General features: G+C 41.9%; 1 protein-coding gene across 3 annotated transcripts in view; it reads right to left on the bottom strand.

The window, feature by feature from the left end:
• Sntg2 (syntrophin gamma 2) overlaps positions 1-24,384 on the bottom strand; it is a 199,415-nt gene extending 175,031 nt beyond the window's left edge. For 2 of the 3 annotated variants that reach the window (XM_052745735.1, XM_052745733.1), the window contains exon 1: positions 24,155-24,384. In XM_052745735.1, coding sequence (XP_052601695.1) covers positions 24,155-24,226 — 72 coding nt within the window. In that variant the 5' untranslated portion in view covers positions 24,227-24,384. The remainder of the gene's footprint in view (positions 1-24,154) is intronic. The other variant, XM_052745734.1, reaches the window with a different exon arrangement.
• Positions 24,385-25,351: the final 967 nt, after the last annotated feature.

Below are 25,351 nucleotides of genomic sequence, written 5' to 3'. Positions count from 1 at the left end.
ATGACTTAGCAGAGTGCAGAAGTCTCACAGATGAGGATGAAGGACAAATGATCATGGGACATAGCAGAGGTCAGGTACCTCACAGACAAGGATTCAGGACAAGTCAGCATAGTACTCAGAAGAGGTGGGAAACCTCATGGACAAAGAAACAGGACAAGAAAGTTGAGCCCCAGGCTCCAGCAGAAGGGGAAGAGAAAAAAATGGGACAGGTTGGTAACGTCTGTTAGAAGACAGGAGTGTGAACCCAAGGTCCCTCCAGTGTACAACAGGATTCTTGTTTGACTGTGGGGACATTAACCAAGCAGAGGAGTCGTCCTAGCTAAGATGCCACAAAGCCCACTGCTCACGACCAAGTTGACACACTTGCCATTTCTAAACCTGGCTAAAGGTTTGCCTTTTGTTTGATTTCATTCATTGTGGAAGGGGTTGCTATTAATAAAATAAAATTTTGTTTGCTCCATGGTGGGATAGAGTTGGTGCTTTTTCCTCCTCCTCTCAACAGAAGGGATTGGACAGGAAGCAGTAAACTCAGCATTTGAGAAGAAGATTTAACATTACAGATTTGCCAGTGAGCCTACTGAGATTCAAATTTCAACCAAAGCTACACTCCAGCCTTAACTCTACACTGTTAACCCTAGGGTTAACGTCTTCTTGCCTCAATTTCTCACGTGTAATCCAGTTCCTCAACAGGGCTATCACAAAGATTGTTTACTTAGCATCTATAAAGCTAACCTTAACCCTTAATGTATGTAATGAAGTACAGAGGCCCTAAGCTTAGAAAATTACTATATCTAACATTCCCTTAATGTGTTTCAAGGATAACAAAGTATTTTCTCTTTTGTGTGTGGAATGGCAAATATTAAACAAGGTTTCCCTGTGAACATTTTCTTTGCATGTGTATTGGTATAGGTGCACATCTATTTGCATGTATATATGTGCACATGGAGAGCCAGAGACAAACTCAGGAGTCATGCCTCAGATGCTCTTCTCTTTTCTTCCTATCTTCTCTTTCAGACAGGGTCTCTCACTGGCCTGAAACCTGCAAGTAAGCTAGGCTTTCTGGCTTTCTGGTCAGCATGCCTCAGGAACTCACCTGTGTCTGCCTTCCCAGCACTGGGATTATAAGCACACACTATCACACTTGATTTATTTATATGGGTTTAGGGGATTAAAAAATTCCTTGTGCTTGCATGGTAAGTACTCTATGCACCAAAACATCTCTCCATTTTCTGAAGCACGTATTTTAATACCACACCAGTACATTTATTATGCATGCTAGATAGCACATAGAACTAAAATTGCAGATAAACATCAGTAGCAAAGAGTGAGCTTTATAGGAACCATTGTATTCTCAGCAAAACAAGTGATAAACCCAAACTTCTCCTTCTCTTCAATTTAAATATAAAATGGAATAGAAATGTGGGTGTTCTAATCTAAAATTTATCATCTATGTACTTCAGCAGTCTCTGTGACTTGGAAACACAGTATTTCCTATGCTGATACCAGATAGTAGGAAGCAGAATGGAGCCCATGAATTATTCATCTCATATGCCCAAGTCCTGGAGGAGGCCATCTTCCTCTCACTGATCACTTGAAATCATCTTTTCTGACCTGTCCACCTACAAGGAGAAGTCTTTCAATGAGCTGACATATTAATAGTTAAGGGGTGTGGGACTAAGAATCCACTGTAGAACAAATCATATGGAAGTCTCAGAAGTGCCATAGAGACAAGGTAGTGTTATACAAAATTATCTAGCATCTAAGGAAATTCTTCCACTAGAAATGTTGGGTGGTAATTTATCTACTAAATTCTTTCTCAAATTCTGATTATTTGTTACTCTTGAAGACTTATTTTTGATAGCACTCAGAGACCCAGAAGCAATTCTCAGTGAGAACAGCCTAGTCTCTTGCAATCTGTCTCTGTTGGTCTTTCTTTCTTCCTTCCTTTCTTTCTTTCTTTCTTTCTTTCTTTCTTTCTTTCTTTCTTTCTTTCTTTCTTTCTTTCTTTTCTTTTCTTTAGTCTGTCATTCTCTTGACCAAAAGTTTAGCATATTCTGAAGCCTCTTCCATGTTTTTCTTAATAAGTTGTTTATTCAGAGCAATATGTCTATATTTGTGTAGTAGGACACACAGAATAATAAGAGGCTGAATCGTGGGTGCTTTGGCCCTGGGCTTTTCACCTTCATTGTTTAAAGGCTTTCTGACAACATAATGGGTGGACATCATCTTCTTTAGAAAGATTGAAAAGCTTTCAGATTGTGTTCTTTGGAGGCCCAACCACTGAGGCACAGTAGTATCTGTCAGTCCAGGAATATCCTCCTTTCTCCCACCCCTCTTTATAATAACCAAGTTGAGAACACTCAGATTGGAATCTATGATATACTCATGAATAGTTCTTCTTTCTAATTATCCTTCGAATAATTAGAATTTATAATTCTATAATAGGAATGTCTATAATAGGAATGTCCCTTACTCAATATCATGCACATTCTGCTATGGGTTAAGACACACCGATTCATGGGAAAACCTTGTTAGTCATTTTCACTGATTCAGACCACATAACCCTTCCACTCTTTATCCAGAGCATCAGCAGCTACTTGTGTGGTCATGCGTTTCTCACAGAAACTACGAAGCTTGTGTTCATCTTCTACTTCAGCGAGTTTCTGACAACTGCTGGTTGGGAAGGAAATATTCAGTTTCATTTTAACAATGCCTAGGAGTCCCGCCCCAATACAAAGCTAGTTTCTAAATTCTTAATAAAAAAGAGTGGCATCATAATGTGTCTGTAACTAATCCCTACACACGGGAACACAAAGCCTACCCCAAACTGGAGGCAGGTCACACAGAACATCCTTTAATTTGTGAGTGAAAAATTATGGAAGGCAGAATAAACTAAGACTTGATTCTGTTTATGGCATCCACAAAAACTCCTGTTTAATTTAGACAAGTCACTTATTAGATAAGAATTAAAGTTCTCAATATTGTCCTCCAAAAATATCAGATGGCATTTACCTACCAAGTTTGACGAGAAAAGCAATAATTTCAGAGTTCTTGAAGAATGTATATTTTAATAATTCTGGAAATGTTTGCTTCCAGTGTGCTCTTCTCAGGCATTTCCTGATTGGAGGCATGACAGTTCTAGGAGTGGGGACAGATACCCATTTTCTTGTTATCTCACATTCTCTTGGACTATCACCCTCAGTGCATGGTGAAATTCATTCATAAAATTATAGTCCCAAAGTATATGTATCCAACAACACTTCAAGGCATACAAAGCAAAAGCAAACAAGTACAAGAACAGAAAAAGTCATGAGCTACAGTGGAGACTTCTGTTTCTTTCTCTCAGTAATTAGTGTAACAAAAGTTGACCAAAAATCAACAAAGATACAGAAGATAGGAGCCAATTGCCATACAACTTCATTAGTGACATCTGTACAAAAAAAACTTGCAGAATACACATTTTTCAAGTACACCTGAAACATTTATCTTCATGGGAAGATAAATAATGTTCAAAACTATCAAACCAATTCTGAAAATGCGTAAGGACTAATCTTACACAAAGTGTGCCCCCATTCATACTATTAAATAAACAGAAACACCACATGTACAGAAAGAATATCACATGACTTTCTACAGTCCATGATGTAACCCTGTTAGAAAAGCTACTGTGGGGAATCAGGGACTGAGCTGAGGTGTACACTAGAAAATTAGCAAGGATTATGCTGGATCTTGAGGGAAGACACTCAGTCTATAGGAGCCCTCAGGAGCCTGCGATCACTCTTCCCAAGAATCACAGTAACAAGGGACACAGGTGTGATGTTTCCACCAAGATTACACACAGCAGCACAAACAGCACAGGCTTCTGCTCTTCCTGCAGAGATCTTCAGTTGGCACATACCAAGACTGCAGACCCCAGGAGAAGGTGGGTTCTCAGCCCAAACCATGTCATCTGCACAAACAGTACACCATCTCCTTGTTGGGAGCGGGAGTGTGGACACAGTTCTAAGTCCAGCCACAGTCCATTTCTGCAAACAGACCTCCATAATGGACAGAAGTTTGGGACCTACTAGGATAAAGTTTTGTAAAGAATAAAAGAACTAAATTGAGAGGCTTCTGGAAGCAATGAAGACACTGCCTAGTAGAAATATGTGCTATTAAGTGCTTACAGTAGGAACAAAGGGATGAGTTGGATCAATTGTATGAGATTCCATCTAAACTATGAGGAAAAAATGAAGCAAAATAACCTCCAAAATAGGGAAGAGTAAGAAGAAAATAGTAAGAGAAAAATTTCAATAAACTTCAAAGACAATAAAAATATACAAAAAATTTTGAAACTAGTAATGCACTAGAGAAAGCATGAGAGAGAAAACAACAAACAATAAGAGGAAGAGAGGAAGAAAGAAGAAAAGAAAAGAGGACTCACCATAATGAGGAACTGTATAACACCCCTGAAGAGCGCGTGGATTTTAGAACCCTGATGAGGAATACTATGAACAACGATTTTTGCAAAGTGAATGAGTATCACTCTCTCTTACACACACACACACACACACACACACACACACACACACACACACACACACACACCATACTGTGGTTGAGTGAGGTTTTTCCCCTGGAATGTAAAGTGGTTTTGATTTTCAAAAAATCAATATAATCCATTATATTAATAGACTACAAACACAAAAACCATACTATCATCCTAATGGATGCATGAAACACTTCACAAAACTCAACACATTCTTCTATACAAACCCTGGAAGTAGGATTGGCAAGACAGCTCAGCATATCAAGGACTCATTGCTGAGTCTGATAACCTAATGACCTGGGTTCAATCTCAGGAATTCACATGGTGGAAGCAGAGAACCAACCTCTGCAAATCCTAGAAGGAAAGCTCCTGCAGTTGAAAATGTCATTAAAAAAAAAACATACTTGACAATGAAAAACCAAATCCTTCTCCTTTACGTTCACAAAAAAGGCAAAATGATCCTTCATTTTATCCATGTGGTACTATACCTGAAGTGCTACAAATTATAGTAAAGCAAAAATAAAAAGATAGGGGAAAAAAGGACAATTCACTAAGAAACAAACACCTTATTCACGGGAAATATGATCTTGCATTTTTAAAAGATAGAACATAAAACAACAAGAAAAATGGCTTAGTGGTTAAAAACTCTTGTTGGTCTTGTAGAAGACATGGATTTACTTACCAGCACCCATAGCTGCTCATAACCATCTGTATCTCCAGCTCCATGTCATTCAACATCCTCTTCTGGCCTCCCCAAGAATCAGACATGTACACACACATGCAGGAAAAACATTCATACTCAAAATAAAATCTTTTATTAAAAAAGACCCCACATAGCTGAACCTGATAATGCAGGTCTGTCATCCCAGCTACTTGAGAGGCTGAAGCAGGAGGGTTGCAATTTTAAAGCCTACCTGGACTGCATAATGCATCCAAGACCAGCTTGAGAAAATTAGTGCAACTCTTATCTCAAAATAAAAGAAAAAAGAGGGCTGAGGATGTATTAGCTCAGTTGTCCAGTGTTTGCCTAGCATGAGGAAGATCTTGCTCAATATCGAATGTTAATTTAAAACAGACTCCCCAAGGATCCAAATGATGAAGAGTAATGCCACTGTAATGACAAGACGTAGTGTCTGATCCAACTCTACAGGATGCCACAACACACACACACACACACTGACACAAGTTCACACTTATTGCAGAGAAGTAGTGACAGAAATGGTGGTCTGTGTCTCAGCCCCAGCCCATCCAACCTGGGACACCTGAGTCATCTGTCATCTAGAGGATACAGCAGCCAAGGCCTGAAGGTATAGCTATGTACCTAGCTAGAAAGAGTGACTGGGACAGGAAGAGCTGGCCTCCTACAGAAAAATGTATGTCACCAAAACTGCCATATGGCACCTGAACAAGAAAAAGTCTAGACAACAGAACCCTGTGACCTTTCAGGAACATACCCACAATACTCACAGCACTGCAGGGGAAAGACCAGGGTGTTTACAGAGGAAAGGGCCACCACATTACAGAATTGGGTACTCATACTTCTGTGTCAGAGACTATCTGTAAAAAGCAGATCCACAATACAGCTGACCAGATGGGTCATTAGAAGGAAGGAAGTTGCAGGCTTCACAATGGAGCTATGAGAATTGTACCTGGAGTCCAGAATAAGGAAGGCAACCTGCTCATAGCCTACTTTGTGGCCATGACATAGGGGCCCAGGGCTCACAGATGCAGGTAGGAGTCCACTGGTGACCTAACCAGCAGAGTAGTTAACTGAACAGGAGGGAGACCTGAGGTTCAACCAGACCAGCTGAGTGGATAGTCCTGAACCTCTCACTCACTTTCTGGTTTAAACTTTCCTGAAGCAATCTATGATAGTCCATTTTCATTGTCAATTTGATGGGATTATAATTACCTAGGAGACATTTCTGAGTGGATCTATGAAGGTATTTCCAGAGAGACTTAGCTGGGGAGGGAAGACCCACCCTGAATGTGAGTAGCACCATCTAATGGGTCAAGCACTAAATAAAAGAAGACAACAAAGAAAGCCAGCTCCCTGACTACCAGCCCCTCCCTCCCTTCCTTCCTCTCTCTCTCTCCCTCCCTCCCCTTCTCCCTCCCTCTTTGCTTCCAGAATGTAGCTGTAATGTCACTAGTTATCTCATGCTCCTATTGCAATGGACTATACCCCCTGCCACACACATACCAAATCAAGACTAAAAATGTATCAGTCATGAAAGGCAAAGGATAACCAGAATACAACCCATAGCTCCAGAAAGGCTAGCTAACAAGGAGAACCCCAAGAGGGACACATGGATCACCATGGGAAGGGGAAATGGATGAGATCTCTATGAGTAGACTGAGGATGGGGGTGCAATGGAGGGTAGGGGATGGGGGATGAGAACATAAGGGAACAGGATGGTCCAGCTGGAACAGGGATGGAATGGAAGAGCAATGAAAGAGATGCCATGATAGAGTGAGACACCATAAGGATAGGGAGAAAACAGGTGCTAGGGAAGCTCCCAGAAATCCATAAGGATGACCCCACCTACTAGCTATAGCAGAGAGGGTGCCTGAACTGGCCTACCCCGGTAATCAGATTAGTGAATACCCTAACTGTCATCATTGAGCCTTCACCCAGTAACTGATGGAAGCAGATGCAGAGATCCACAGCCAAGCACCAGGCCAAGCTCCAGGAGTCCAGTCAAAGAGAGAGATGAGGGATTCTGTGAGCAAGGGGCATCAAGACCATGATGGGGAAATGTATAGATACAACCAAACCACACTAGTGGGAACTCATGAACTGTGGACCAATAGCTGTGGAGCCTCCATGGGACTGGACTAGGCCCTCTGCATAAGCTAGACAGTTATGTAGCTTGATCTGCTTAAGGGGTCCCCTGGCAGTGGGATCAGGATCCATCCCTAGGGCATGAGCAGGCTTTTTGGAGTCCAGTGCCTAGGGTGTGACACTTTACACAGCCTTGGTCCAGGGTGAGGAGCTTGGACCTGCCTTAACTGAATGTACCAGGTTCTGCTGACTCCCCATGGGAGGCCTTGCCCTGGAGGAAGTGGGAATGGGAGTTGGGATGGGGGTGGGAGGAGGGAGGGGAGGGCATCTGTGGTTGGTATGTAAAATGAATAGAAAATTTCTTAATGAAAAAGAAAAAGAAAAAATGTATCAGTCAGACGTTTTGTCTCAGTATAAAGAAAAGTCACTGAGGCAGTCAGTCTACAAAAAGCCCGAAGGCACTTGAAGCCAACATCAGATTTCCTGGATAAAGTAGTGCTGTAAGGTCTTGCAAAAGGCCACAATGATGTATCTCACAGTCCCCCAACAGTTCCTATTTTAACACTTGAAAAATGTAACAAAAAGCACCTTCATTAGTTTTGTGTGCAATTAATTACAAGAAGGCTTGTTTCAATGGAGATTTCTTTTATAGGAATGAGCAAGTTATTTCTCAAAAGTCACAGGCACAATGTAGTTATTCATCTACTCAGAGCTTCATTAAGAGATGATGATACACAAGTAATGCCTGGGTGCAGGGACATGCTGGTGTCTGAACACTGCAAGAAAGAGAGGAGTAAGGCCTCAGAGCCAGGGTGTATTACCCAAAAACTCAAGGAAACTGATACTCATTTTTAGAATAAAACAAAGGTAATGAAGTGAGATTTCTAAGAACATGCAGTGGGTTTTCCTGGCTGTGAGTCTTTTTTTACAAAACCCTTTCCAGTGGACTTATGATATCCAATAAGAGTCACCACTACAACTTAAAAATTCTGAAGTCAGTTTTAAGTGAAGATACTTTAGCATTTACTGTTCCCACAGATACTTTCCTGGCATCTGTGGAACCACCCACTGTTGTAGGCAGTTAAAAAATAGCGTGGAAAGAGACACCAAGGCTCAACTTAGTGAAATGAATATATAAACTCAAATACATTGAGTCCAATATATTTGTGTTTTCAAATGTACACCTTTCAGAAGTCAATCCAGATGTACTCATTATTAATAATTAATTTTATTAATTCAGTTGTGAGCACAGCTGTCAAATATCAGAGGGAGGTATATCCAGGGTGAAATGACTTTCATACAAGTCCTCATACAATTTAGGCAATGTGACAGCCACCTTCTAACCTGGGAACTTTGACCAAATGTTTTTTAATATTTTCAAATTTGAGAAAATCATGTACCCATGTAAATAAAAAAAAAATTGTCCCTTTGGAGCATGCTGCCTTTCTTATCTGCTTTAAGATAAATATCTATTTATATTTTAATGCAATTCAGAATTTCTTATATCATTCTATTTCAATTTATGTGTAGTAATTTTTAATTCCCAATAGTGCTTACTTTATAAAGAAAAAGAGGTTTAGATTCATGTTAATGTTGAACATTTCTCAAATAATGAGGTCTAACTGTGGGTGTTTTAGAATCTCAAAACACAGAGTGGTAAAAGTTGCAAATCAAAATCTCTGAGATCAAAAAAAGTGACATGAACCAGGAACTCAACTCGGTTTTATAATAACAAGAGAATAAGAATCATGTTCAAAGCCAAAATCATCAACATTCACCTGTCTCTCTTCTCCCAAATCTCCAGCTACTGAAGGAGTTAGGCCAATGACCAGGTCAGAACAAGACTCCTGCTTATTGGAAAATGTGCTTATTCTCTTTTAACATTCTCTTTTCTCATTTTTTTGTTATAAAACTTTTAGTTTTCTAATTTATATACCTCTCCCCAATTAGATCAGAGGTGAGGATAAGGCTCCTCCTGTCTCTTTCATAGAATTACCCGATTTTCTTTACTTGGCTTCATTACTTAGCATTGTAAGTAATTGAAAGAACGCAACCTTTCCACCCAAGAGAGACAGAACCTCTGCTTTGTGCCATAGATAAGACACTCATCTCAACTGATTATTTCTATTGGGGAGGCTGATGCCATTTCCAAGGAGCCAGCGCCTAAACCCCACTCTTTTACAATTTAGGGCAATGTGTTTAAACAGATCACGATTAAGTGGAACAGGGACAAGTCAAAGCTACAAGGCAGCAGTGTTCCCCAACTGCCCCTCAGAGCCAGGGCTTCTCTACAGTGAGGAAACCATCCTCTACCACACTTAGCTGACCAAGCTCAGCCTCTGCTACACCCAATACTGGACGGCAGCTCCACTCTGAACAACCACCACTGATTTACACTGCTTCCTTGGGAATGTGCATGCATGCAGAACAAGGCAAACTGAACTCAAAATGACACAACCCCAAGGAAACAAAGTGACCACACCTAAAACTCGGGAACAAGGAAAAGAAGTTCTATGGTGGAGGATCTTCAGGAAGGTGTAGCTCGGAATTTATATGGTAATCTTGCACTGAGTAAGGAAACATCACACAGAGTCATGGTGACAAACCAAATTCCAGTAGTTTCACTAGTTACTTTTCTTGTTCCTGTGAGAGAAACAAGGTAAGGAAGGACGGATTCAGTTGAGTTGTAGGTTTGAGGAAGTTCAGTCCATCATGCCAAAGAAGACACTATGTGGAAAGGGGCTCACAGTTGTGGCAACGAGAGCAGGAAACTGATGCTTCTATCTTACAAGAAGTCAGGGAACAGACACCTTAAGCCAGATATGGGACAGGCTGTAACCCATAAGCCTGATTAAGAGGTGAGGACTAGCCACTGAAGCCAGAATCACGAGTTAAAGAAAAGAGAATGGGAAACAAATAAGACACAGATATCTGAAGTAGTTGAGAACATAAAACTTCATTCTAGTTCATTCAAGAGTACTAACAAAATGGGAATTTCCTTTTTGCATGCCACAATTATTTGTCACTCCAAAAATTCCAGCAACAGCAGTACACCAGCAGAAAGTGAGGCACTACCGAGTGGCAGTGGTGCATATCTTTAATCCTCTGTGAGTTCAAGGCCAGCCTGGTCTATAGAGCAAGATCCAGCACAGGTACCAAAACTACACAGAGAAACTCTGTCTCAAAAAACCAAAAAAAGAAAGAAAAAAATAAAAGAAAAAAGTGAGGCACTAAAAACTGGTGTAGGTTACCACGATCAATTCTATTTAAAATTACTACAGCCTTTATTAGAGCGAGTAGAGTAGGTATAACAATGAGCATTGTTGAATCGGTGGATTTTGAGAGACACTGAGACATGGTAGAGACCCTTCTCAGCAGGGACAGCATATTCTTGAAGATGGCTACTCTTTTCTGCTGCCACACATGCACCATTCCATTTCTGAGTGCCACTGAAGGGCACCTTGAGGCTGATGCTATCATCTTGAGAAACCTCCAAAATGAAAACAGGCAGCAGCATATGCAACCTGATTCACACTAAGTATTGTAAATAATCAGGACTTCCAACTGGACATTGCCAGAGAACAAAGACAAGAATCCCTAGGACATGGTGAGTTTCTACCAGTCACCCATTTGTAGATTCATAGACACATGGGCAATAAAAGTGCATGTGTGAAATGAGCTGAGGTCAGTCTGAGTACTCATCCTCATGTCAGCCTGAACTGCTCAGCTCAAAGTCACACACAACAGAAGCTAGTAACAAAGCAAAATACAGGTTGTAGCCAGGATATTATTGAGGGTAAGTATGGTGTGAAATCCATCACCCAAGGCATAGAGTAGACACCACCCAAACACCACTTTCTGTGGTGTTCTCAAAGTTCACTAATGTGTTATAAAAATGTTAGCAGGACTAGAGAAGCCATTTTCTGGAAGTTATTTTTAGACAAACCTGGGTCTTCACTACTCAGTAGGGAAAGCATCAGAATGTCCTGTGTCAATACAGAACAAGGGTTGTTCTGAACATCCCCTCCAAAACCCACTCTGAAAATTAACTCTTATATGGAACAAGTAAGCCTAGAGTGGCTCAGTTAATTAGAGAGCAGGTCACTTAACCCTACAGTGGATCAGTTAACACAGGTGTAGGTCAGTTAATCTATAAGGAGGTCAGTTTATCAAAGAGGGATCAGTTATCCCATGTATGATACAGAAAATGGCTAACTACTTCTCCATAAATTATAAGTATTTGGGAGAAATAAACCAAAACAATCTAAACAGAAAACAACTAAGGTATACTTTAATAAAATGATCCCAACTTATAAAAACAGATGAACATGTATAGATATTAGGAACTACTTTGTGTCCCAGCCAACCTAAGTAAACGGAGTTTAGGAACTCTTTCTTCCCAATGCTTTTCTACAATTCATACACATTCTAAATTGAGGTACTGTTATGTACTACCCACACAGACCTCAGAAGCTTGAAGACCACAGAGGGTGGCATGAAAACACAGCTTGCACACTGGCTGGTGTCCTGGACTCTACCCAGAATAGCAGTTTTCAGAGCAGCCTCCAGCCAGGTCAGTTGGTCTGGCCATCTTCACATTGCTTCTGCATGGACCCCCTACCTGCCATCTTATTCTTCCTTCTCAATCCAAGGGCTTAACGCAACAGTCAACAGTTAATCCTAGGGCACCCACACAGGAGCTTCTGAGTAAACTCCCCTACACCCTATCTTCTTTCTTTCTGAACAACAAAATGCCAACCTAGAAGTATTTGATCCTACATTAATAAGAAAGCAAGCTTCTCTGAGGTTATAAGAGAATTTGGCAGAAGTGCTGGAAGGGAATAACTGAAATACCCAAGGCACCTAGAATTTTCAGAGACCTGGACCAGGCCTGGTCTCTCCTATGTGAGAATAATTACATAGGTCACAGAGAAGTACCCTTGCTTAGAGGCAGTCACTTCAGAAAGATCTGTATTTTACCCTAATCAGACAACTTTGCCATCTCATCTCCGCCCCGAACCCCCCTCCCCCCGACAACATGCATACATCACTTATAACTACCAGCTCCACATCCAACATTGTGATTATTTTTAACCTAATAGCATGGTATATCTTCATACCAAAGAATGTTTCTAGGTTGTAACATAGCCCAACCTAAAAATGCTTTATTCTTATTTATTTATTTATTTGCAGACTGGGATAGAACCGAGAGACTCCCCTCATCTAGGCAAAGCACCCTATTACTCACCTATTATCCTTAGACCTCTTTTTACTTTTTACTTTGAGATGGGGTTTTACTATGCTGCCCAGGCTGCCCTTGAACTTTGCAACCCTCCTGGCCTGGCCTCCTAAATTGTTGGGATTACAGGCTAATTCTACCAGGCCAGCCCTAGAAATTATTTTTTATCATTAAATCTGAGTAATGAACTTCCTTAATACAGTACTAGATGCTCTTCCTATTTCCTTTGCTAGAAAGAACAACCCATTTTGTATACAGAAAAGGGGGTCAGCCTATGTGTGCGTAATCATTTCCTTATCATGGTTATTAGCAGTCTCTAAATTGGAATCCAATTTCTCCAATCTTAAAGTATTTTGTTATCTTTAAATCCCAAATGTCAATTATGCACATTTGATATCACAACTACATTAATAGCAAAATACTTTTAAGATTTAAGAAACCGTACATTTTTCTAACTTTAAGAGAGTTCAAATAAAAACAATTTGGGAAGTTCACAGTACTTTTTCATATCTCTCTAGGTTTTAAATGAACAGATTTATTTTTAAAATACATTTTTTACATTATAACATTTTTTGAGTTATAAATCAGTTTCTACTGCATTTCAAATCCTAAACACCAATTTAGACAGTGTTGACTTTAGATTTTTTTTTCTTCTAAAGCAATTACAGGAAATTTACAAAAGCTAAGCCAATTCAGCTTCAAAGAAATGTCATATCTTTATAAAACTTTTAACATGGCATTTTCACATGAAAATACTGCTCTCTGTAGTTATAACCACCAAGAAATACAAAGTAAAAGATAACCCGTACAAAGAGCCAGGCCTGGCACTGTTCTCCTGGTAAGCCCCACTTTGGGGAGTCTGAGACAGGAATGTCTCAAGTTCAAGGCCAGCCTGGGCCACATAGTGAGGCTTGAAACTCCACCTCAACAAAACCAAAATAAATAAATAAAATAAGCAGCAAAAACACTTTATAAACAGAAGCTTAATATAGAATAAAAAACTCTCCAAGACGATATTCTATTTTACAACTGTATTAAACCAAGTATTTTGTTACTATAAACTGAATTATAAAGTATTTTTTTATCAGTTTCAGTTTTCCATATTATAAAAGCATACTAGAAACTATAAACTGAATTATAAAGTATTTTTATCCATTTCACTTTTCCATATTGTAAAAGAATACTAGAAACAATTTTTTGAGTAAACTCAAGAGGGAAAATCCTCCTCAAAACTGGCAGCCACCATCATAGAGCTAGAAGTGTCATTTACATTTCTTACATTCATATGGTTGCTTTCTCATAAAATTCTACCAGCACTCAGCTTTTCTTATGTCCCCTCACAAGGCCTCGCACATGTGTTCTGTGCACCAGTGGCCACCTTCCCTGACCTATCAGCTGTCTGAAGTCTGTGGTAGTGAGTCAGAGTGAAAACAAGTGACTGACTTCAAATGTGGACGCATCACTTTTGTGTCACTGTAACAACATACCTGTCGGAAACAATCTGGGGTGGGGGATCTTTGTTCTGGCTCACTGTTTTCAGAGGTTTGCATTCATCATGGCAGTGAACACATGGTAGGCCACACTCCAGCCTTAACAGTGGGAGTATGAGGCAGTTGCTATGAATGGCAGAATGAACCAAGAAGCAGACAGAACATCGTCGGATCCAGGAGTGAGTATCACCTTCAAACACCCACCCCTTCATTTGGAGTCCATTTCCTAGGGGCTTCCCAGCCTCCCCAAATACCATCAGTCACTGGAAACCACCATTCAAGCATGAGAATATGAGAATAATTCAAACCCAAAGGCAGACAAAGGGGTCCCTCCCTCCCTGCTGGTTTCTGATCTTCTTAATCTTATTGATCCTGGCTAATAGAAACAGGTCTATTTAGTATCATTTCTCTTAGGTATACACAGGATGTAGAGGGGCCTTCTGTAGCCAGACCCCTGTTGGTGCAGCTGCTGGCTGGACAGTCAAGGACATTTTGTCCTTATTTGATCTGTAAGTGGCAAGCCTCAACCATGCCCACCCAAAGGGCTGGCACTAACTAAAATCATGAAGCTCTGCAAAAAGTTCTCACAGCATAGCACTAGGTACACCTTGGCAACTATGTAAATGTTTCTAATGGCTTTCAGGAGAGTTGTCTATTGTTCAAGGCAACCAAAGGCATTGTCTTAGGATTTCCGCTTCTGCAAGGACACGTGATGACACACGATGACCAAAGAGCAAGTTGGGGAGCAAAGGGTTTATCTGGCTCACATTTCCAGATCATAGTCAATCATTGGAGGAAGTCAGAAAGGAACTCAATCAGGGCTGGAACCTGGAGGCAGGAGCTGATGCAGAGGCCATGGAGGAGACCTGCTTACTTTGCTTCTCATGGCTTGCTCAGCCTGCTTTCTTATGGAAGCCAGGACCACCAGCCCAGGGATGGCACCACCCACCATGAGCTGGGTCTTCCCCCACTGATCACTAATTGAGAAAACTCCTTACAGCTGGATCTCATGGAGGCATTTTCTCAACTGAGGCTCCTTCCTCTCTGATGACTATATCTTGGATAGCACAAACCTTAAAAGTTCTTATTAATAAAATCAAACCTGAGGCCAGTTATTGGGGTGAACACTGGAAGATCAGAGAGACAGAACAAGCCACAGCTAACCTCACCTGGCCAACTTCTCAGCTGATCTTGTTTCCTCAGATTGAAGCCTCTGTGTCCTCATATCCGAACGGCTCTCAGCTGAACTGTGCTGCTCAAAAACCTAAAAGCTTAACCAGCCAAATGCTTCTAGTTTCTGGTCCTCACACCTTATATACCTTTCTGCTTTCTGCCTCACTCCCTGGGATTAAGGGCTCGCTTTCTGGGATTAAAGGCGTGAGTCACCATGCTTCGCTGTATCCTTGAACACATGGATTTCTGCCTCTGGAATGCTAGGATTAAAGGCGTGTGCTACCACTGCCTAACTTCTATGTTTAATATTGTGGCTGTTCTGTCTCTGACCCCAGATAAGTTTATAAGGGTGCACAATATTTTGGGGAACACAATATCACCATAATCTTGTGTTAAGTTGACACACAAGACCAACTAGTACAGGCATGTAAATCATTGAAAACCACATGTTCCTGTTTTGTGTATGTGCGTGGGGGACAGGTGTGTGTAGTTAGTGTTACTGTGACAATATTTCCAACAACCACCAAATCTCTTTTTTTTTTCCCCATAGTTCTGTATTCAGACGTTCAAGATCAAACTTCTTGGCTCTCCTATAGAGGATCCTGCCTCCCTTCTTCAGCACTGAAAGACTCACATCTCCATTCTCATATTCCTCTCTGCTTCGGTGTGGCCTCCTAAGTCCTCAGGCTCCCCTCTTCCTAGCACCAGAGTCCACGTGCCCTGCTAAATGCCACTCAGACCATTCCTGAGTGGATCCTCTCAGAATCCCTAACTTAGAGGAAAGCCTGTGGACTCACATGCCTGTGGAGTAGGAACAGCTAGAGAAGCAGAGGGAGAAATGGTGGGTGCCAACAGCTGGAGGAGAGAACTGGGAAGACACTGGCTGGAGCAAACAGGCTGTATGCTACTTGCAATTTGCTGAGATGATACATACACACCTTAAGTGCCCTGGCTGCACAAACACATGCTCACACACACAAATGGTAAAAATAGGAGGTGATGTGTGTTAAGTAATTTGGCTTTGTAGTTAGTACACATGGTATCCACATAATGAAGATTGAAGATCACACTGTATACTCTGAATATATACACATTTTGTCAATTAACACTTAAATGTTAAAAAGAAATGTCTCAGTCACACACTCTGAATAAGGCAATATTACCTACGTACACTTCCATGACTGCACAAATGCAGATGTGGCTTCAAGTTTAGGGGGCCATACTTCTATTCCCTATGGAAGCAGCAGAGTTGAAGGCTTCCCAGACACACTGAATATTTTGTCAAAGAAGCCCTCGATGGGGAAACCTACCTCAGTTTGTCAGAACCCAGCAGACTTCAGCAGGAACAGTAATGGTTCTAGGTTTTCAAAACTGCACTGTACACTAAAAAATGTACCACCTTCTATGAGTCCCCTGTCTTTCTGAGCAGGCACTATGACCCTGAATCTCTTCCACTATTGATATACAATGGAAATAGAAACATTAACTCTAATATCTCCAACTCCACAGACAAGTGTACTGTGTACACATGTGTGCTCTGCATAGTACATGAGTAAATGTGTTGAGTAAACATTTGTGTTCTCCATCTCTGTGCTACCTACATGTGTGTGCTGAGTTCCAAGCATGTGTGCAGTGTACATGACTGCTCTCTGTGCTGTGTATGTACATAACCTATATGAATGTTGATAAACATGCTGTTTATTGTACATATAATTGTGCAGATATACAGGTGTATGTGCATGCACAGATACAAAGAAATATATCTGTTATATGCATATGCGTAATGTGTATACATGTATACATGTTGTGTCCATGTATATAACATGTGCATTGTATACACATGTGTGGCATGTACAATTATTTGAAGTATGCATGTGTGGTACATACAGGTATAGCATACATGTGTAACTTGAATGTGTGATGCATGTGTACCTGTATGGAACATGCTGCACACAAGCAAGCCAATCTATCCCTGCCCCTGAGGCTGAACAGGCAAGTCTCTGCATCCTCTACAGCCTTGTCTCCTCTCCCTCTCTACTCTCACACCAACTGTTCCTTCATCTCTGGTTCTCATGTTATTGACTGGCTCACAGACTCCTCAACCCAAACAAAAGAGGCTACCAAAGAGGCAGGGCCCCTCCCTCTATGCCTCCTTGATCAGTGTAATCACTAACCTGGTTAAAGGATACACTCCTGTGTCATAAAACGCCCCCTCACAATAGTCATAAAATGTGCACAGCTTCTGTGTTCTGTTCTTCAAATGCAGACCTCTCTCAGTGGACTCTGCATGTATCCCTGGCTACACTGGTCACAAGCACAGACAAGGAATCTGCTCATTGAAACTTCAGTCTGCTGGAAAGCTGAATACAATGGCATACACCTGTAACCCTAACACTTGGGAGGGATAAGCAAGCGAATCAGATGTTTAAAGTCATCCTTGGCTACATGGTGAAGTCAGTGTCCTAAAACAACAAAGATAAATGCAACCTTGGAGTCAGACAGAAGCAGGGAGGAGATGCCAGCCTGCCGTCCAGGGAACAGCATGTAAAGGGAACAGGTAAAGCCACGGAACACGTGGGAACATATAGCTTAACAGAAATGGGCTGAGTATAAGTGTAAGAGTTAGACAATGGTAGGCCTGAGCTAATGGCTGAGCAGTTTAAATAATATAAGCGTCTGTGTGTTTATTTTATAAGTGGGCTATGGGACTGCCAGGACTTGGCAGTCCCCTGAGAGAAAAACTCAAGCTACACCTGGGTAGCTCAGTTGTGTCCTGTAAGTTATACATGTGTGCATATGGTCACATTCGCAATCAATCATACAGCATTTTCTAAGTGGCATTATTCTCCTCAGCATCACAAAGTCCCATTCTCCAGAGACTCTCCATTCCTCTCTCAATGCACAGAAGTACTATAACCATTTTTCTGGTGGCACCAAGAAAAGATAGTATCTATCTTGTTGCAAACACAACCTTTTTTTTTATTATTTTAAGCTAGAACTGAAGTCTTACTGTGAAACAAGTAATATTACAAGAAGGTAGCATGATCTTCTAAAATCTCCAGTGTCAGCCAAAAGACAATGCTTGGTGAAAACAGACACAGTGGTACCAAACACAGGGTGTACGTTTAACTATTAATAAGACGGCATATCTCCCCAAAACTAGGAATAAATAAGAGAATGTAACCCATGTCGACAAGGACAACACCAGCATGTGCTTCTCAATAGGCTGTTTCTGGCCCCTGTGGATTCTGAACACCCCCGATTTAAGGTAGGAAAAGTAATTTCACATCACTAGGGACATAATGAACACTCCAGGTAATTACAGTGCAAAAAGTCAAACTGATAGAGCCATTTGGAAGAGCATAATTACCTGAAGAAATCACTAAGACAATCTCCAGCATTGGGAACAGAATAAATTACATTTAACTATTAACAGTTATACTAATGTGAAAAATTAAAATTTAGCTACTATAAAATAAAAATGGCAAAATTCTATTGAAGCATAAATAAGCTAAAAGTTTCATAAATGATCAAGAATCAGAAATGGAGCTTTTCCCTCTCATTCGTAGCAGTGACTGCTATGAATAAACACAATGCAATTAACTGGCTTTCATACCTGGGAGTAAAAGTGAATCCCCAGGCTTGCCTCCTCCTAAGAAAAGGGGCATAATTTCCACTCATTTGGAGATAATATTGCTATCAGAGCTGGGGCTGTCCCTTCCTAAAGGTTAGCATAGGCACACTGCTCTTAAGGATGGCACATGGCACCATGTGGGCAGAGCATACAGACAGCAGGGGATGCTGGTGGGAGGTCCTGGCTGAGACAGAAACTATCATGAGCCAGTGACAGGGAAGCTAGAGGAAGAGCAGGCTAAAATGACTGACTGTTCAGGAAATGAAACTACCCAAGAAAAGTTGGAAAACCAAGAGTCCAGAAGTTCAGTGGGCCCAGTCTCAATAGTCACCATAGGCTTGTGGTTGATTCTATGTGATGCTCAGACATGTCAACATCAGAGAGAAAACCCAGTCCAGGGTTATAGTAGAAGGTAAGTCTTGAAGATGTTTTCTGTGAACCCTCAAGCAGAGCTGGTCCAATCAGAGGGGCTGTAGACAGCTTTGGGGTCCACAGAAGGCAATAGTGGCATAATTCAGGGAGGCCCAGGACCAGGCCAGCAAGAAATAATACAAAATATATGGGATAGCTTCCAGTGGCCATCCCATATACACCAATGTGAAAACAAAATTGGAGCAGTCACCCTATTACAGGGACAGAAAGAGAAGAGGAGCAGTCAACAACACACCCTGAAGCTGAGAAGTTGTGAAGCTGCCTTCAGACAAACGCACAGACTTCTGGGACTGGGGCAATGGGGTCAACCCTGTCCTCAGTGGGGCAGAGGACATGCTCAGCAAGTGGAGCACAGCACAATACCTCTTGCCACTGTAGAAAGAATCATAGAATCGGGGACACAAGTTGGGGGTGGCCCACTCCCTCTCCTTTACCTCATCTTGGAAAGGGCATGAGGAGGAGGAATTTTTTGTTCAACTTCTAAAAGCTGAGTCAGCCAACAGTGTGGGAATTGTCCTAGATGCAAAATATTTGTTTCCCATGGAAAATAACATAAATCTTATTGGAATTATTGACACTTATACCACACCACAAATATGGACTGTTTTTCCTAAATATTTCAATGGTAAAATCAAAGTTTTATTGTGGAGCTTGGTGTGATACTATGGTTATATTTTACCTATAATGAAGTACTATCATTTAAATCTCTGCCTGCTAGAATCAGTTCTAGGAATGGAATTCAACTGTGCCATGTGATTTACCACCCACTTATTTCAATTAAAATAAAAATAGATACATTTATTTTTCATTGGTCAGTGCATAAATGACTTTACTACTGTCTGGAGTAAGTTGTACATTTGTTCCTGGAGTTGGGGTCCAAGGAATAGTGATAAGAGAAATAAATCCACAACATGGAAGTCAATGAGCGTACAATGTCGTGTGTGCTTATATTTATCGTAATACAAATCAGTGCTGTAATCAAGTGGGATCTATCCAAATGTCAAATGGATTTTGGTGCCTATCCCAGCTGGGAAAGTCAAAATGCTGACAGTTTAGAATCAGCATCATTATTCCACAATAAAAAAAAAATTACTGCAAATAGTAAGACAGATAATGTGTTAGGCAAGTAAAGATAATGGAGATAAAACAGGTTAAACAGAATGAAAATTCAGCAATTTTGGAGTAAGTAGTCTCTGAAATTAAAATACCTTATGTGTTAAAAATATAACCTGACATTTTTATAACTTTGCAATTACAGCCTTAAATAAGCTAAAAGGCATAGTCATTTTCCTTAAATCTTAATTATTTGCCTAATAAAAATGTAACGGATGAATAATAATACCAGATCTGAAAAGAAATATTTAGCAAGGACATTCAAACTGAAAAAGAATCTCAAATCCTTGCAGCACTTTTTAATAGCATGTGTTGAAGCGTGCCGGATGGTAGTGTTAGAAGTCATTGTCACCGGCAGGATAGGATTGCAAAGATGCCCTGTACGTCCTTGGGGGTAGAGAAGAACAACAGCAGATGCTCCCAGAGGAAGCCAGGAATGTCCGTGAGTAGGGATCAAGTCAGCAAGGGGAGCTTAGTGCAGAAATAGAAGGGATAAGCCGGCTTGCTTCCAAGGTCTGAATGGGACTCCAGTGAGGCCTAGGAGACAGCACCACCTCCTGTTGGCAGAAAACAATGCAAGATTTCCAATCCCAGTCATAGGCTTATTGGACCACAAGGGAAAGAGCTCACGAGTAAAAAACCCAAGTGCCTTTTCCGTGAAATTATTGTCTTTTCCCTAGAAGGACTTTTGAAACCTTCTTTATTTCATTTTATACAACCAAAATTCTCAGTCTAACTAAATAGCCAGTTTCTGAGATCATACTACCTAAATGTATGCATAATGTATGCATATATCATAACACCAAGATGTACTACACTGATTATATGGAAACTGTAATTTTTAAATGACAACTAATTGCTAAGGGTGATTGGTATTAGAATCCAAGTGACCATAAGAATTGCTCTGGAGAGTTTACAGGTGAGAAGCAGGTCCATGGACTTCCCAGGCTGGGGTTGCTAGTTTTCTCCTATGCTAATCAGTGAGTCCATCTTCACACTGTAAATCCAGTGCACTCCCTGGGTACCAGCACAGCATGGCACAGGGAGCAGGAAGAAAGGGGAGTGCCTTCTTAACTGTCACTCACCCTACCTGATGTAATTAATTACCTATGCTCACAGCAGAGCACAAAACCAGGCTCCAGAGAATGTAACCATTTAATAGCAAAGAATCTGGTGCAACAGCTTCCCTCTCATTCTGTGCTGCAATGCTATCACCTCCAGCCTCTCTAAAGATGGTTGTGTGAGTTGCCTTGGAAAAATATATCTATATTAAAACTGAAAACTATGTAGATATAATAGATTGTCACATATTTCAAAAAAAGATAAAATTTCATTTCCGATATTGACAAGTAAACAGTTTTCCAAATTAGGTCCTGTTCAAATATTCACTATGAGACATGTCTCCTGGTAAAACCAGGTAATACCCTGCTTTAAAATACATGGATTTGGCCTATGACGTCACAGGTACCAAAAAAAAAATTCCATAGGTGAGATCAAAAGTGTCTGAAAGAAGGAAGGACACATAACAACAGCAGGAAACAATGGGTGGATCCTACAGCACCTGCCTAACTCATCCTGCAGCAGTGGCAGCGCTAGAAAAGTGGCTAAGTGTTATCATTAATAAGCGTACCTTCCCATGGGCAGGGCACGTCATCCTATGAAACTGCAGCTTACCAGCTCGAACTGTTGTGGATTGAAGAATGACCACTTAAAAACAGAAAATACTCAGTAAACTCAAGTTCTGCTTAGAATTGCAGACTCTCCATCAATGAGATGGCTGATCCTCAAAACAGAACTTCATGAACTGACCTAACTTAGAAAAGTGTGTAAGACACCAAACCCAACCCAGTTGCCATGATTCAAGCAGCCATTATAAAGAATACGTTAAACTTTTGACTTCAGACAAAAAATTAAAAGCAGTAATACAATAGATTCAGTACCATCTTTGTTTTATAATTATTTTTCCTAAGTAGATGCATTAAGTTCTGTTAACTTAAATGATCGCGTAGCTGGGTACTGCAAGCTCTGTAATGTTATGCATAGTGATTGCTAAGAAACTGAGTTTTTCGATGACTATGCTCCAGTAATTAACAAGGAAACACCACCCACCAAAGGTTCAAATGCTGCAACATGAAGATAGTCGACACAATGTTGGGATGCTGAGATTGTGTAAATGTCAAACTTGGCAGATTTACTTTGAATAAGAACTCGAGCCTCACTCATTAAGACTTCAGCACCGCACCACAGTAAATCTCAGGTATGTTCTGCATATTACTGAAGTGCATGGCCTCAATGGTGGCAAAAGTTTCCTTCAAGGACAGTTCTGATGGGCCATTTCACATCATCAAGGCTGCTGTTACACATGAGGCACTGAGCAGGTCTTGTGCTGCCTAGCACCTTAGCCCGGGACATGGAGTTCAATGAGCCGATTTGAAGGCTTCCAGGTAACACATGCGCTTAAAACTGAAGTCTGCCAAAACTCATGGGTAGGTTCAAAGTAGAATAAACCACTTCAATTTTCCTCTAATTACAGGAGTTACTAACAAGACTTGTTGCAATAATACTTCCCAAAATGCACCGTGGGAGGACACCCTATTAAAGTCCCGAGAATAATACAACAGAAAGTTAACGACTCATGAGCTTCTGCACTTGCTTTCTACTATTTCCAGATAATCCAAGTGTATTTTCTAAGGTTTGAGTCTGCTGTAGTTGGGTAACTATTCATATTACAAAGTATTAAAAAAACAAGACAACAAAACCCCATCATATTCCACCAAAAACGTTAAAGATGTCGAGGGAATCGCTAGAATGGTACAACTTGCAAAGCAGATACATTGGTCTCAACACATTAAACGTACCACTGTGCAGTACCTATTTCAGAAGACTGGACACCTGCAGCCACTCCAGTCTGCAGTTTCAGACCTTTGTTACCCTAAATGGACCTTCATCTCCTGTAATGCTGAGGGCTTGGGTTCTTGAGCAAAGTTAAAGAGGAGGTGTGACTGCACCCCAGGACACAGGCACACAGCTTCCTAAGGCCGTGATAAACAGCTGCTGTCTTGCACCCTTTCCAGAACACTCGGTTGTGTCGTGTGGGTGGCAACTTGAAGGTTTCCAAGAACTTTCCGTTTTTGTTTAAGCCAACAATTCTGGGTTTTGTCAATCAATAGTTTTTTTTGTTTGTTTGTTTGTTTTGTTTTGTTTTTTGTTTTTATAAGGATGGGGGGGGTGATAGGATCTAAAATAGACTCTAAAAAGTTGGCCCATCAGTGTCCCCTTGGTTTCTGGAGGTCCTGAGCTGGTGGCCCAAGGGATAGGCAGAGGCATTTGGCACCACACCCCATCAGGGGGACAGCAAGAACCCCTGCACAGTGTCCGAGTTGCTGCAAGAGCCCCTGCCTGGAGCAGGAGGGACCATTCCTCAGAAGAAATGCTGGGCAAAGCCCAGACCCCACGCTCTGAAAGACCATAGTTACCACGCAGGAAAGCACCTGTGCCCCATGACCCAGATGTTCAAGATAAGAAAATCAAACCCTGCATGCTGGTAGCTGTGATGTAAGAAAGACGAGGTTGCAGTGCCCAGGGGCTAGTGATGTCCACTGTTCCCAGGGCCCAGCGCCAACCCCCGCCCACAAGAGCCACCCGGATAGGGGGACACAAGGACGCGAAGAAAGGAGGGGGCGCTGGGAGAAGAGGGGAAACAGGGGGACCAAAGGGAGTCAGGAGAGGCAGAAAAGGGCCTCTAGGGGACCCCACTCACCCGCGCGGGCACCAGTAGGTGACTAGGACGTCCGCGGGGGGCGGCCAGGGACTGCGATCCCTCGGCGCTCATCGCCGCCCACGCGGCTAGGCGCGCGCTTCGGGCTCCGGAGCTCCCAAGTCCAGCGCCTGCACGGCGCCCGCGCCCCTCTCTGGATGGGCTGGGGCGGACGGAGCCAGCAGCCACTGCGCTAGCAATCAGGGCAGGCACGGAACCCCGCCCACCTTCCAGCAGCCCGGCCCCTACTACCCTGCTCACCGCCCACCAAGCTCCGCCCATTACCATCAAGCCCCGCCTTATGCCCGGTAACCCGGCCCATCAGCTCTGCCCTTCCACCTCCAGCCAGTGCAGGCAGTACTGGATTGTGAGAGCTGCAAGTGGGGATATCACCTCCTTACAGGGGTAATCACTTCCCCACCGGGGCCGGCAAAGTGCAGAGCTGAGGCAGGGTCAGAAGCGTGCTTCCCTTAGGGCTGGAAGGCTAAGAGGGCACCTGGACCATTGGAGACTAGGATGCTGTTCCCTGTGGATTCTGGTGATACCATCAGTGGAACTTACAGACGCTTGGTGACCATCTCCACTGGCAAAGCTTCTCAGATTCTGAGTGTGGTAACGCTTTGCCCCGACAACATTCTTGGGTCCTCTTGGTCTTTGCGGATCTCCACGCCATAACCTAGCCTGGCAACCTTCAGGACCCACTTTCTGGAAAAAGAAAGCATACTAAAGTACCAAGTCCTTCAACCTCAGTGGTCTCCATTCCTGTGTGCTCCTCTCTTGGTATCTAATTAGGCCCCAGTCCCCAGTCACTGTGAGGGTTCCTTCTGATGTACGGGGCTGGGGCTCTGATTCCATCTTGCCTCCCACACTTTCCAAAAGGGCTCCAGCTTCGTCACCAGTTTCAGTTAAGAGTTTCTCATATCAGGTTTGTTTCAAAAGAAATATAAAAGCAATATTGGGTTTTATAGATCCACACTATCCTAGTATAAATGTAAATGGAAACTTGTTGGGAACCATTCAGCCTAGTACTAGACCAATATATGAGTGCTTGTCCAATGGGTCTCCAGATGAGGCAAAAGCCCATGGGGACAGTCTCACTCGGCAAGGACCAGTGGACTTCTGGACAGCACAGGATACTGCTGGGACCGCACGGCCTGCATGCTCTCTTCTCTCTTGTAATATTGATGATTCTCTTGTCAG

The sequence above is a fragment of the Peromyscus californicus genome, unplaced genomic scaffold, assembly GCF_007827085.1.
Source record: "Peromyscus californicus insignis strain IS unplaced genomic scaffold, ASM782708v3 Scaffold_1__1_contigs__length_55948999, whole genome shotgun sequence".
NCBI lineage: Eukaryota > Metazoa > Chordata > Mammalia > Rodentia > Cricetidae > Peromyscus > Peromyscus californicus.
This window is presented reverse-complemented; position numbering and strand designations above follow the sequence as displayed.